Source organism: Centruroides vittatus, unplaced genomic scaffold (assembly GCF_030686945.1).
Source record: "Centruroides vittatus isolate TY-2023 unplaced genomic scaffold, ASM3068694v2 contig_1154, whole genome shotgun sequence".
NCBI classification, from domain to species: domain Eukaryota; kingdom Metazoa; phylum Arthropoda; class Arachnida; order Scorpiones; family Buthidae; genus Centruroides; species Centruroides vittatus.
Genome location: NW_027120741.1, coordinates 1,786,507 through 1,799,628, shown reverse-complemented (window position 1 = coordinate 1,799,628; position 13,122 = coordinate 1,786,507). Strand labels below are relative to the sequence as shown.

The 13,122-nt window shown below is 29.1% G+C and overlaps 1 protein-coding gene across 2 annotated transcripts in view; it reads right to left on the bottom strand.

Annotated features, from left to right (window-relative positions):
• Positions 1 to 13,122, bottom strand: part of LOC136979067 (uncharacterized) — an 83,423-nt gene that overhangs the window by 15,912 nt on the left and 54,389 nt on the right. The window contains exons 7-8 of one of the 2 annotated variants that reach the window (XM_067274971.1): positions 8,491 to 8,648; positions 592 to 704 (exon numbers count right to left, since the gene is read on the bottom strand). In XM_067274971.1, coding sequence (XP_067131072.1) covers positions 592 to 704; positions 8,491 to 8,648 — 271 coding nt within the window. The remainder of the gene's footprint in view (positions 1 to 591; positions 705 to 8,490; positions 8,649 to 13,122) is intronic. The other variant, XM_067274980.1, reaches the window with a different exon arrangement.

Below are 13,122 nucleotides of genomic sequence, written 5' to 3'. Positions count from 1 at the left end.
AAAACATTTGTTATATTGCAGAAACATCTAAAAGCTTAAAAAATAAATCTTTAAGTAAAAGTTTAATATATGAAATGCTGAATTGTTTTTCTAGTACATAAAAAAATTAAAGATACTATTTGTATATCATTTCTTCTTTTATTATTTTAATTATTTTTCACATTATAATTGGCAATACTAACTGTATTTCCTAAAATGTTATGGGAAAGCTAGAAAAAAGTTTCAAGGGAGTGTATCAAGTGATGTATATCACTTGCATTTTGGTGGTATGTCGAAATTGACTCAATCTGATTAATGTAAAAATGTGATTTTGATCACAATTGACAATATATAAGCATAAATAAAATAATTTTTAATAAATTTCAGTGTTTTTGAATTTGAAGATTAATATTACATTAAAATGAAATATTTAAAAAGTTAAATATGTAATTTTATCTTAATGTTTTGAAAATATCTTTAAGAAATTGTACTGGCAGTTCTTGTTAATTATTTTCTACATGCTTTATATTAAGAGTACCTTAACAGTTATGAAAAGTATTAAAATTTATGTTCAATTTATGAAATTAACAGCAATTTTTCAATCTCAAATACCTTCGATGTTTTTTCCTAGCACGATGATGAGCTTCTAAACCTTCAGATAATGTTTTAAGTTTCTCAGGTTCAACTTGTGTGAAAGTATGATCTCCAAACCATTTCACCCATAACTGAAATATAAATTAAGAAAGTAAAATTTTGTGTTATAAAAAATTTCAATTAATATTAATTAAATCATATATAATGATCAGGATAATTCATTACGTTTTTATAATTATTAGTAAATATATTTTCTATTGATTATATAAAAACAGATGTTGTTCTGATGTTCTTGGATGTGTGTTTGAAGCATTCCTATAGTAGCTCCAAAATAAGTGATTACAACACCATCTCTCAGGAATAACAAAAATATGACATATATTCCTAATTTTTCCAACAAGTAAACTTTATCTCTGTAAGTAAATAGTCAACTGAATGAACATTGACTAAAATAATGGGCACAGCTCTGATTCCTAAATATATTCTGCTCAAATATAATGTTTCCAGTCTGTGTACAAATCCATGCTAATATGGGTGGAACAAACTCCAAGCCAAATTAATTAGAGACAATAGTTCAATTGCTAATATGGAACAAAAAATGTATATTGCCCACTTGTACTTTATGAATATATGTGAACCAATGATCCTGTATAGTCAACTGAAGATGATTTGCTCCATTGCTTATGGATCAATGTTCTATGCAAGAAGAAAGCTAAGCAGAGAATTCTAATGCTTCAGTTGTAACAATCTTCCTGATGTACTCAAACTATCTTGGAGCAGTTCTGTACTACAACTATGCAAATGTTGCAGTTCCAAACACAGCTAAACAGATTTTGTAGCTTGGACTGAAATTCATCCCAATTCCAATGATAAACTACAGCCAACTAACCCTCCCATCATGGCAGCCATAATGGATACTCAACAGGATAAACTTCAATACAAGTCAGAGTGTTGGTATTCACAAAAGTTGCTGCCCAATGAATGACCACCACAAAGGCCTTGAAGCTACTTAAAACAGATAGTGATGTTTTCTGAATAATATGGATCTCAAAGAACTAAAGTTTGTGATATGTAAGAATAAAGACTTCCTTCTGCAATCTGGTTTGATCTTATTAAATGAAGATCTGACACCAATGATTCGAAGAAGAGCATACAGGGTGATGGCATTACCAGGTGTTCCAGCTTCCTTAACGAGACTGTTCTCTCCTCCCAAAAATGTAGCATGTCCCAGGCTATCCTTCATAGTCACCATGTCCTAAATGACTTTTGGTCAACAAGCATTCACATCCAATATATTATTTGGAGAAGGCATTTGCTAAAAAACTTAACTCCCTTCTGCCTAAATCACATCTTTTGGTCAACTCTGCATTTGAAGCAAGATCAGTTCTCTCTACTAAATCTGCATTGCTCCCTACACAAGCGTATCTCTTTTACAAAATTGATGTAGTATCATTGTATCCTTTGGTACTGCAATTCAAGACTATTATCCTAGCAAATGCTATGCTTATTAGGAAGGGCCTCTCAGTGTCATAACTATTAGATTTGAGACCTATTCATTACTGAGAATAATTACTTTTGTTTTGATGGCAATATCTAGATCCAAAAAGAAGGCATACCAATGGGTTCATCTCTCTCTGCCGCACTAGCCAAAATTATTATGAGGAAAATTGAAACAAAAATCTTTAACTCCCCACTTGCTATTCAATACCCTCTCCTTTATCTATAATAAGTAGACAACATCTTAATTGCTAGGGAGGTCTCTGAGGATGACCTATTAACATTCATAGAAATATTGTCCTTGGTCTACTCTTCCATTTCATTCACCATAGAATATGAGATCAAAGCTAAAATTTTGTTCTCTGTGTTTCATAAATTCAATGCCTAGCCCCATATACTTTCATAAATGGCCCTCCAATCCACCAGTCTATAAAAATAGATCTTTCATTTGTATTATTTATTGTTTTTTGCTTTTGATGTTAATAAACAAAATAATTGGTTTATATTGTATAATATTTTCTTTAAAAAGAAAGGAAAAAAAAATGTACATATGGAAAAACATAAATATGACTATTTTTTATCAGCTTAATTGAGACAGAGTATAATTAATATTTCATTAACTATACTTTGTATCAATTAAGCTGATAGTGATTCAACACTTACATAAAACAGCAGTTTTATCTTTACTGTGTACTTGTTTTCATACATTAATACTGTGTACTTGTTTTAAAATAAACAAAATATTATTGTTTTATTTATTTTTAAGAATTATACAATGTAAGGACTCTTATGATGGAACTACAATAGAGCGTCAATTATCCGAATCAATTGGGGACTGGGGTTGTTCGGAAAATTGATTTTTCAGATAACCGATTATGTACAAAAAAATACATTATTAATATAGTATATCCCAATAATATTATATTAATATATCCCATGTTTAGATTTTTCTCCATTGCGTGTCGCTTTGCGTTGAATTTTCATCGATGTTAAGCCTAATGAAAATTTTTATAATAATAATCGTGGCTATTGTATCGTTAAAAATTATTTCTTTATTTCGTACAAGCAAAATAAATATATTAAAAAATATAAAAGCAAAAAAAAAAAAAAAAATACTTTAGAAGTTAATCTAGTATCAAAAACATTTGATTCAGCACGACACAGTCTGACTGGAATGCTTTCGGTTGATCGACATTTGGATAATCGATGCTCTACTGTATATCGTGTGCAAGTATATTGGAGTTCTTTAACAGTTGAGATAGAGTATAATAACTATTATAATTGAATTTTACATTTACTACTAATTTATATAAGCAATCAAATTTGAACATAGAAGGACAGTTCAACTTTTGTCCAGAATTTCAGTAATGGCAATGGAACTGGGTATGTTACAAACTCCCAACTTATGTTGCTTTCTCTAGATATTCCTCTTCCATAAGTTGACACTTCTCCCATTATTTTGGCAACAATGCTATGCTTGCAGAGTAAAAGTCTTTTGGGGTACATGACAACTGGGCAATAGTCAAGTGGACAACAGAAACTTTAAAATTTTTGCATTCTTAGCAAGCATATGATTGAGTGGATATTTCTTATTTATTATTTGTAAATATTGATAAAATATATAAAAATATAAATATGGTTGAGACTTATGAAGTATGAGTTATAATTTATGAACTATAAGTTACAAATTATTTCCAGCTTAGGAAAAGGTAATGTTTGGAACATCTTACTGTAGTATCGTTAATTACTGTATGTCAGAAGCAGTTAACAAAGCACATAAAAGAAAAGCAGTTCTTCAAAAACAAATTCTATCAAAGACCTGCTTTTCTTTCATATGATTTGTTAACTGTTTCTAATTCTTTCAAACAACTTGCCATCAATTTAACATAAGTATTTATAAGAACAAATCATTTTTCAAAACTAAAATTTAAAATAAAAATTTTGTTTTGAATATCATGTCTTTATTTGTTTTAATGTATGTAACATGTATAAATATGTTTGTTAATTACAAAAGGTTTCTTTTAACTTGTTTCTTAAAAATATTATTTAAATTTACCAGGTAGTCAATCAATATTAAAAAATGGCAATTTTTAATAAATAAAACAAAAAATTTTGTATTTTGTCTGTTATTCATCTCTTATTTTGTTGCCCAGATGTCTGGCACCCAGTTAGCAGTACCAGTTGAAGGTGTCCCTTTTGGTTGTTATCAGAACATGGTCCTACACATAATGGAGGCAATCAACAGGCTTTATTAAAAAAATTCTGGACCACCCAGCCTACAGTCTGGATCTGTCACCATACAATTATCACCTGTTTGGTCCTTTGAAAGAATCTTTAGTAAACAGGAGATTCATCTAGTGTAATGAAATGTCTCTGATTTCACTGGAGAGTTCAAGAGTTCATGATGAGTGGCTCCAACACCAGCCAAAGATTTCTACTCTGCATCATTGCCAAAATAATGAGAGAAGTGTCAGTATGTGGAGGAGAGTATCTAAAGAAAAACAAATTGAGACTATGGTACATATTTAGTTCTGTCACCATTACTAAAATTCCAGACACAAGTTGAACAGCCCTTGTATTACTAATCAAACTGTCAAAATGTAAGATTATATCAAACTATATTTTAGATAATTCAAAATTAACAACAATAAGTAATTTGGACTAATATTAATATTGGCTCAAGAGTGCATCCTAACTGCATACTTTTAATCCATATTACTTGATATCATTAACATTTTAATGATTTGATTACTAAATTTACTTACCACTTTTTAGTACTACTACTATAATATTTTTAGAATCATCCAACTGAAATTATTTTCAACAGAAACTTCATAAAATCCAAGATATAAATAATAAGGAAAAATATTAGAATTTAAGTCCTATCAAACTGCTACACAAAGTATCAATGAATACCATGAAAACCATTCGTGCTTTTTAGCAAAAGGGTTTATGGAACAAACAATTCTGGCTTATTTTATAAACCTGCCTCAGGTTTCAAATTACAAAATTCTAAAATTACAAATTGGATACCGATTCCATAAACTGTTTTGCTGGAAAAGTGTGAAAATGGTTTTCATTTTACATGTTATCTCTTCCAGTTTTAATTTTGGAATTTAACATGAAAACCTTTTAGCAGCAAAAGAAAATCATGTTTAATTAATGCAAACATTTTAAATCATTTTAAAAGACCACCAACAGAAAAAATCAATACAACTGAAATAGAACACATAAGATGACAATACACAAAACAAAATACAAATTAAAAAAATTCAAGCATAAAAAATACAAAAAACAAAACAAAATGACAACTTATAAAGATATGTGTTTTGAGCTCAGCATCCACTTTCAGACGTTAGAAATGGAATAAATATCCCTAAAGTTGATATTAGAGTTAAATTAAATAATAAACCATACAAATTTTCTAGTTATAGTAAATAAACTATTTTTGTTGATCTGATAGTCAAACTAGCATCAAGTTAAAAGATTTTCTTTAATTAAAATTATTTTTGAAATAAAATATTACGAAGAGGGGGGCTAAATTTGGACTATATGGAGGATGTTGCAGGACCTCCCAATTCCACTGTGCGAACCACAGTTTGGTTTGATTTGACATGTGCAGTATGGTCTAGATTTAGCCCTCTTGGATTTTCATTTATTTGGACATTATAAAAAATTTTTGGCAGGGAAATGCTTTGCAGATCAGGAATTGGAAAACACCGTTCTGGACTACTTCAAGCAACTGGACAAGCAACAGTACTGTGAACAGATGTTCAAATTAGTGTCACGCTGGGATAAATGTCTCAATGTTTATGACAATTATGTTGAGAAATAAACAAAAGTATGTAGTTTTTGTGGAATGTATTAAATATTTTTTTTAATTATAAATGTTAGTGTAATTTTGGCCTGTACCTTTAATATTGGATTCTCCTTGTATTTGAATAAGGAGAATCCAATATAACACCATAAATTATTTGAGCTCATTAGATTTAAATTTTCATTACAAATTATACTTTCAAATAACATAATTCTGTATTTTGAGACATTACAAATATTAAGTTCATTCAAATTATATTTTTTAATAAAATAGTTGAATAAACAATGAAATTAAGTAAAATCGGGTGAGTCAGATTAAAACACTATAATAAATGATCATATTATCTTAAAACAAATTATAATCAGAATTCTGTTTTTTTCTTAAATTTTTTATTTTTATTTTTTTATAATATTCTGATATTCTATATATATATATATGTTATGGCCAATATCCAAAATCTAGCCAATTTGCAAAATGGTTGGCCAATTCTAGCTTTGGGCAAGTCATGTGGCCAAAGTCCAAACTGTATGAGAATAATGTGAGACCGGTCAATTCGTTATGCACCCGAAAATCAATGGCCAGTTCGAGAATTATCCACAAAAAGTGGCCAAAACCAGATTAATTTTTCAGAACTGTATCATGTTTCTTTCAATCAATTCTGATAATGAAATATCTTTAAGAGTAGCATCATCAAATCAATCTTTAACTTGAGGCAGGGATTTTCAAAGTGTTCCTGTGCTACCAAGTGTTCAACAAATCAATAGAACTGCAAACAAGTCAATATGTTATGTGATTCGAAGTGTTACAACAGTTCAGACTGCAGAAACAAGTTCAGTAGAGAGTCATTAATCCGAATCAATTGGAGACTGGGTTGTTCAGATTAGTGATTTGTTTGGATAACCGATTATGTACGAAAAAATATATTAACCTGTCCGATGTTCAAATTTTTCTCCGTTGCGTGTCGTTTCACGTTGAATTTTCGTCGATTTTAAGCCTAATGAAAATTTTTATAATAATAATCGAGGCTATTGTATTGTTAAAAATTATTTCTTTATTTTGTACAAACAAAATAAATATATTGAAGAATATAAAAACATGAAAATTATACTTTAGAAGTAAATCTAGTATCAAAAACGTTTGATTCAGCATGACACAGTACGACTGAAAATCGTCCGGATAACCGAGGTTCGGATTAACGACTCTCTACTGTAATAGTAAAGAGACTTTCATCCTCATAAAATAACTTATTTTTTTCTGTGTTGTGATTTTTGTCGTAACTAAAGAGATTCATTCCTTAATGATGCAATTTTTCAACTGTAATTGCAGGAACAACAGCAGAGACACTGAGGCTACTCCTCTGCCAAAATATGAAAAAACAGTTTTCAAAAGTCAGCCATTTTTTAAAAAGAAATTTTGTATTTTTTAATTGTTTTGTCTTGTCACATGTGAACTTTTAAAACCATTTTTGCATATTTTGGCAGTAGCCTCTAATAAAAGATTGTCACTGCAATGGAAGACTGTTGTTCCCACTGATTGGACATGGTGAAAATCAAGACATTTTAGTCTTTTCTATGTATTTTCTTCACATGTAAATTCATCAGCCATTTTTTAAAAATGTAAGTCAAGACTTTTTATTCTTGATCTGATTTTTCAGCTGTATTTAAAGAGATCTAACCTTTGCAGATGTGTTTTTTTCTACAACTAAAGCCACTTTTTTTTCTTGTGTTTTTAAAACTGTTTACTGAAAATATTTCTTTTGTGTTTCTTCAACTGGAAAGACCATTTTCCTACTTTGACCAAAGAGATTTTGTGTGTTCTTGATGCAAGTTAGAACTAGTATGATCAATTCCCCTAAGTGCATGATTCAGCTCTGCAAACTTCTAGCTTTGGCCACTTGTTCTTGGACAATTCTCAAGTTGGCCATTGATTGTTGGGTGCATTGCAGATTGGCCTGCCAAAGCCAAAGTAATTGTAAATTCTCATATATTTTGGGCTTTGGCCGGGTCAAGTGGCCAAAGCTAGAAACAGCCAGCCATTTCATGAATCGACTAGACTTCACATATTGGCTGTAACATATATATATATATACACACACACAAATGTATAAAATATATAGAATAATATGATCTCACATAATGTTGAACAGAAATAGTATTCCAAAATTTACAATTGTGATTTGCTTTGAGCCAAATTTTCTCAAACAATGAATTGATTCAAGGAGAATGAATTAGATCAAATTAGATCAAAGATTTGAAAATTAAAGTTTATAAGACTGTAGAATCATTTGAAAATACTTTCATAAAAATAAAAGAAAAATTTTAAAAATATTTTTATATAATGCATGTTGTTATAGCTTTTTTGACAATTTCATTTGACACAGTTCAAGTTGCAACTGACTTTAATTAATTCATAAATCCTGTTCTAATTGTTTCAAAACTATTTTCAATAAAAGAACACATAAAAATAAATACATTTTGTTATGTTTATTGATTTATGCAAAGTGTTATAAAAGTATCATATACCTCTAAATTTTTATCTTAGTTTACTTTCTAATTTTCTATTATAACAATTCCAATTATATTTTATTGAAAATATTTTTTTACCTTTCCTGCTTCTGTTTTAATGTGATTTCCTTTCACTTCATCTTCTCTTACAAGTTTACCGGGCCATGAGGGAAAACCTCGAATCTGACCCCATACTAAATCTCCTACATTGAATGTTCTTGGTTGTGGAGGAAGAGGTGGAGAACTTGGTGTATCATCTACAAAAACATTGAGAGTTCATTAGTAAATATACAGTACATAAGTGTAAAATTAAATAAAAAATTTGCATCTGTATCATATAAAAAACAAATATAAATTAGAAAATTTGGTCAAATATTCTTTTTTCTATAAATTGAAAATTATAATAAATAAATTAATGTAATAATTAAAAGCATCTTATTGATGTATTTTATGTAAGAATTTTAATAATATTAATAATCAATATTTAGGAATTTTTCACTATTTTAATAAAAGCAATTTTAATAAACTTCAAATTAGAATATCAGAAATACTCTTATGAAATATATTATTAAGTATTAAATATATTAAAAATAGTAAAATGGGCTTCTACTATTTTGGTCATTTGACCAGTAAGATGAGGCCACAACATAACCTAAAAAAAAAGTGTTTGAATAGTGACCATGCTTGTGAGACAATTTGGTTTTGAAACTTTCCTGTGTTACTGTTAGAATTATCTACTGCAAATTTTTTGTTCTTAGTGTTAATCTATTATTTTTTTAAAATCAATCTTAGTTATTTTAGTTTATTTTATTTTTTTGCTGGGTAACATCTACATCTTGTAAATAAAGTGTTTATATCTAAACTGTGCCTCATCACTTTTCCATGATAACATAAAATTGAATAATTAAGAGAGAAAATTAAATTTTTTATAAAGAATGAATATATTCACAATAAGATCAGCCAACACAGAAATATAGTAAAATCGATAAACTGGAAATGCACAGTACTAAATATTTTTTTTCCAGTTTGAACAGGTTTTAATATTTTTTTTTTTTAATCTTTAAATCATACCAGCTATATGTCACATAATTATGCTTATTTTTTAATAGTAAAATCATTTTTATTACAGGATTTTATCCAAATTAATCTAAAATGATTCCAACTAAAGTATTTGAATGCAAAAAATCAAGAACTATTCAATTCCAAAAGCTCTCAATGTTAAAAAGATTGCTTTAGATACAATATCTGTCAAACAGAACAAGTTTTATATCTAATTTCTTTGCAAAAAATTTTTCAATACTAATTAACTCATTTTTGAAACATTAATAATTAAACAATAATTTCAAGTTTAATACTCTAATAAACATCATCCTTTATAGCAATGAGATATAGTCAATAAAATTTATTATTCCATTACTGAAGATTCCTGATGATGATCTATAAATCAAACTGAAAAATTTAAATCCAAATATCTTTTTTGCTGTGTAAAGATGTGTTCATTTGATTATTTTTTTTGAACAGCATTATAGTTGATTAATTCAAGTTTAGTTTGTAAAAATCTGTTGATTTGTTTTTGTTATGCTTGCACTTGTAAAAACATTGAAAATATTCTATAAGTTTGTGTATTGCATTGTCATAGGTGATTAGTTTGAATCTATGTGAAGCGTGAATAATTTCTGTCTAACAGTTATATTGCAGAAATGAAAAATTCATTTATACTTAAAAATTTAAATATTATGTATGAATGTATTCCTAGAAATAATCTTAGGAAGTATGTATTACAAGCCATTTTAAATAGAGATACATAATGCTAAAATTTAGAAGTATATAATGCATAAAAGTACATTACACTGTTCTTTTATGCAGGTTGGAAATTTTAATCTCAGAAAAGCAATAGAAAGATTTATAAATAATATTTTATAATGTATTATGATTATTATAAAATGAATTTTCAGTGGCTTAATTGAGGAAAAATGATCAATTTCAAGATAACAAATAACTTCTAGATTTGCATTTGAATATTGTAACAATCAATAATCACTAAATGCTGGCTATTAACACTTAAGACTACTCTCTCAATAACCAAAAACCAACAAAATAACTCAAATTCAGCAAACCTTTTCTTCCACTTTAAATGAACATCAGGTTATGTTGTTCATTCTTGAAACTGCTAGAGTTTGAATTTGTAGATTCAAAAAAAAAAAAAAAAAACCACTAGTTGATTGGAGAAGTCAAAATTGTGGCCTTCTTTTGGATGATGAGGATAAGTTGTGGGATGGTGGTGGTGTAGCCAAATCCTCATGCTGGTGGAAAAGTGTCACTGTCATTAAAATATTCTCTATGCTCTTACTGTATTCTCCTTCACCAGGAATGCCAAAGACCCTCCCAACTGGCAACACTTATCAGAGATGTATTCCATTCCACTCAGAGACAATACATGCAATCAATTACTTTAGTATGTGGGGTCACAAGCCAACACACCACCTGTTTGAAAGATCATCATATGGATATAAATAAGGGTTACATCTCTACAGCCTTCGATGCATACACATGCAATTCTGACATCGTGGTACATTTTGACTAAACAAAAATTTCCCATCACACACAAAATAGGGCACAACTCTAATACCTCTAATTTTATAATAATCATAATCTAAGTCATGGAGATATACACAGCCATTAACTTTAATGATGCTGACACTTTTTCACAAGTCTGGAGGATTTGCCTATTCCACCATCATTCCATGACTTATCCTCAGCATCCATGAGAAGACTGATTCAGACTCTGCCAATCAATAAGAAGCCACATTTTTTGAATCTACATGTTCAATCTTGGAACTTAAGCAGTTCCAAGATTGAACATAGCCTGATGATATCCATTTAAGATGGAAAACATATCTGAATTTATGTGAGTTATTTTGCTAGTTTTTGGTTATTGAGAATTTAGTCTAAGAAATATTGTAAAATGGATAATGAGTAATTAGGAAATTACTATTCATTGATGGATGAGACTTGTTCAAACACTAGCGAGGTTGAGGCCGAAGTTTTAAACGCAAAAACGTGTATGTCAGACGTTCAGCACCACTTTTCTGTAAGCCTAGAAGTTTGACAATGGTGTTTGGAAAGTCAGTGGAATCATGCTTGACATTCCAAAGGCCATTGCCAAATTTCTAGGCTTACAGGAAAGTGGCACCAAATGTCCAACATACACGTTTTCGTGTTTTAAACTTTGGCCTCAACCTCACTACTGTGTGAAATATACATACTGACATGCCAACACTTATGATTGTAAAGGGATTATAGTCCTACTGGCACACAGTGTAAGATTTTGCAAATCTAGTGGGACAAAATTATATTATGATTAGAACAATTTAATTGTAATCAAAATATATTTACAATAATTAGAATAAATCTTAAAACACAAAAGAAACATAATTTTATACATTACTATCACACACAACTATTTCTATCGTCAGAATCAGTAGTCTTACTATAAAGAGAATCACTATCATTTTCTCATGTGTTTGGATATTTGGAGCCTGTATCAGCTTTATTACTTCAAGATTAATAACTACTCTTGTATGTTTTTCTTGTTTTCTTCTTGTAGATGTAATTATTGGGTCTGATGTTATCAAAAAATTACATAGTAAATCTTTATTTTCTTGGATTCTTGACACTTTTCTTGCATGTTTTAGATGCAGTTTCCAGAATTTCTTATGGCCAGAATCGTGTACTTCTTCAGACATCTGTCCAATTGGAAGCAAAAAGTTTTGTATTACTTTTGGACCATATCTTGTAGAAAGTAATTGGCATTGGATAACAATTATACAAACATACAAATTTCAGTCTCGTCACAATACTCTTTAAAGGCAGATATATTTATCTCATACCACAGGTCAAAGTGTGCAATATTACATGAAATTGCTCAATTAATGACTGATCAACCAATTATATTAAAATCCACATCAGCATTTTAAAAAAATGTTTTAGCACTGTTGCATGATTAGTATTTCCTCCTCCTTGCTTCAGAGTGTCCAACAATAGTCATGTTTCTGACTTAAATCTATCTATTATGAATTTCTTCCTAGCTGCAACATTTTGTTTTTCTTCAGATGTAGGACACTGTCATTTCTGTACATCCAATCTATACCAAATATGTGAAACACCTTCCATCAATTTTATTTGCACATGTAGCAAAGATAAACCCCAAGAAAATGTCTGAACAACACTATTATATCATCAAGCCATTTTTAAATTATTCATATTTTTCGATGTTGCTTGGCAAATGTAGTATTTTTGGGTTGCCCTATTTCATCATCATATCATAGTTTTTCAACATTTCGTACAATTCTTGTCTTGACACTTTAATGACAGTACCTGTAAAAAGTTCATTATTTTGCAAAAACGCATTTTATTGAATTCAAAATTTCATTGTACAAGATCTATAGATCTTCAACATTATAATTATTACAAAATCATACAAAATTTCTGGCATTCTGTCACAATCGTTAATTTTAATTAATTTCCAATTAACTTGCCAATATAGAGAGATAGTATTTTGTTACAAATCTACAGGTTCAAGAAACCATTTACAAATTTAAATTTAAACTATACTGCATACCTTAATGTAAACATTCCATGGTAATTCAGTGAAATACCTACATAAGATTTAATTTTGCAACCAAACATTAGGGACCATCACCATTCTCTCTTCAACTAATCAAGTTGAAA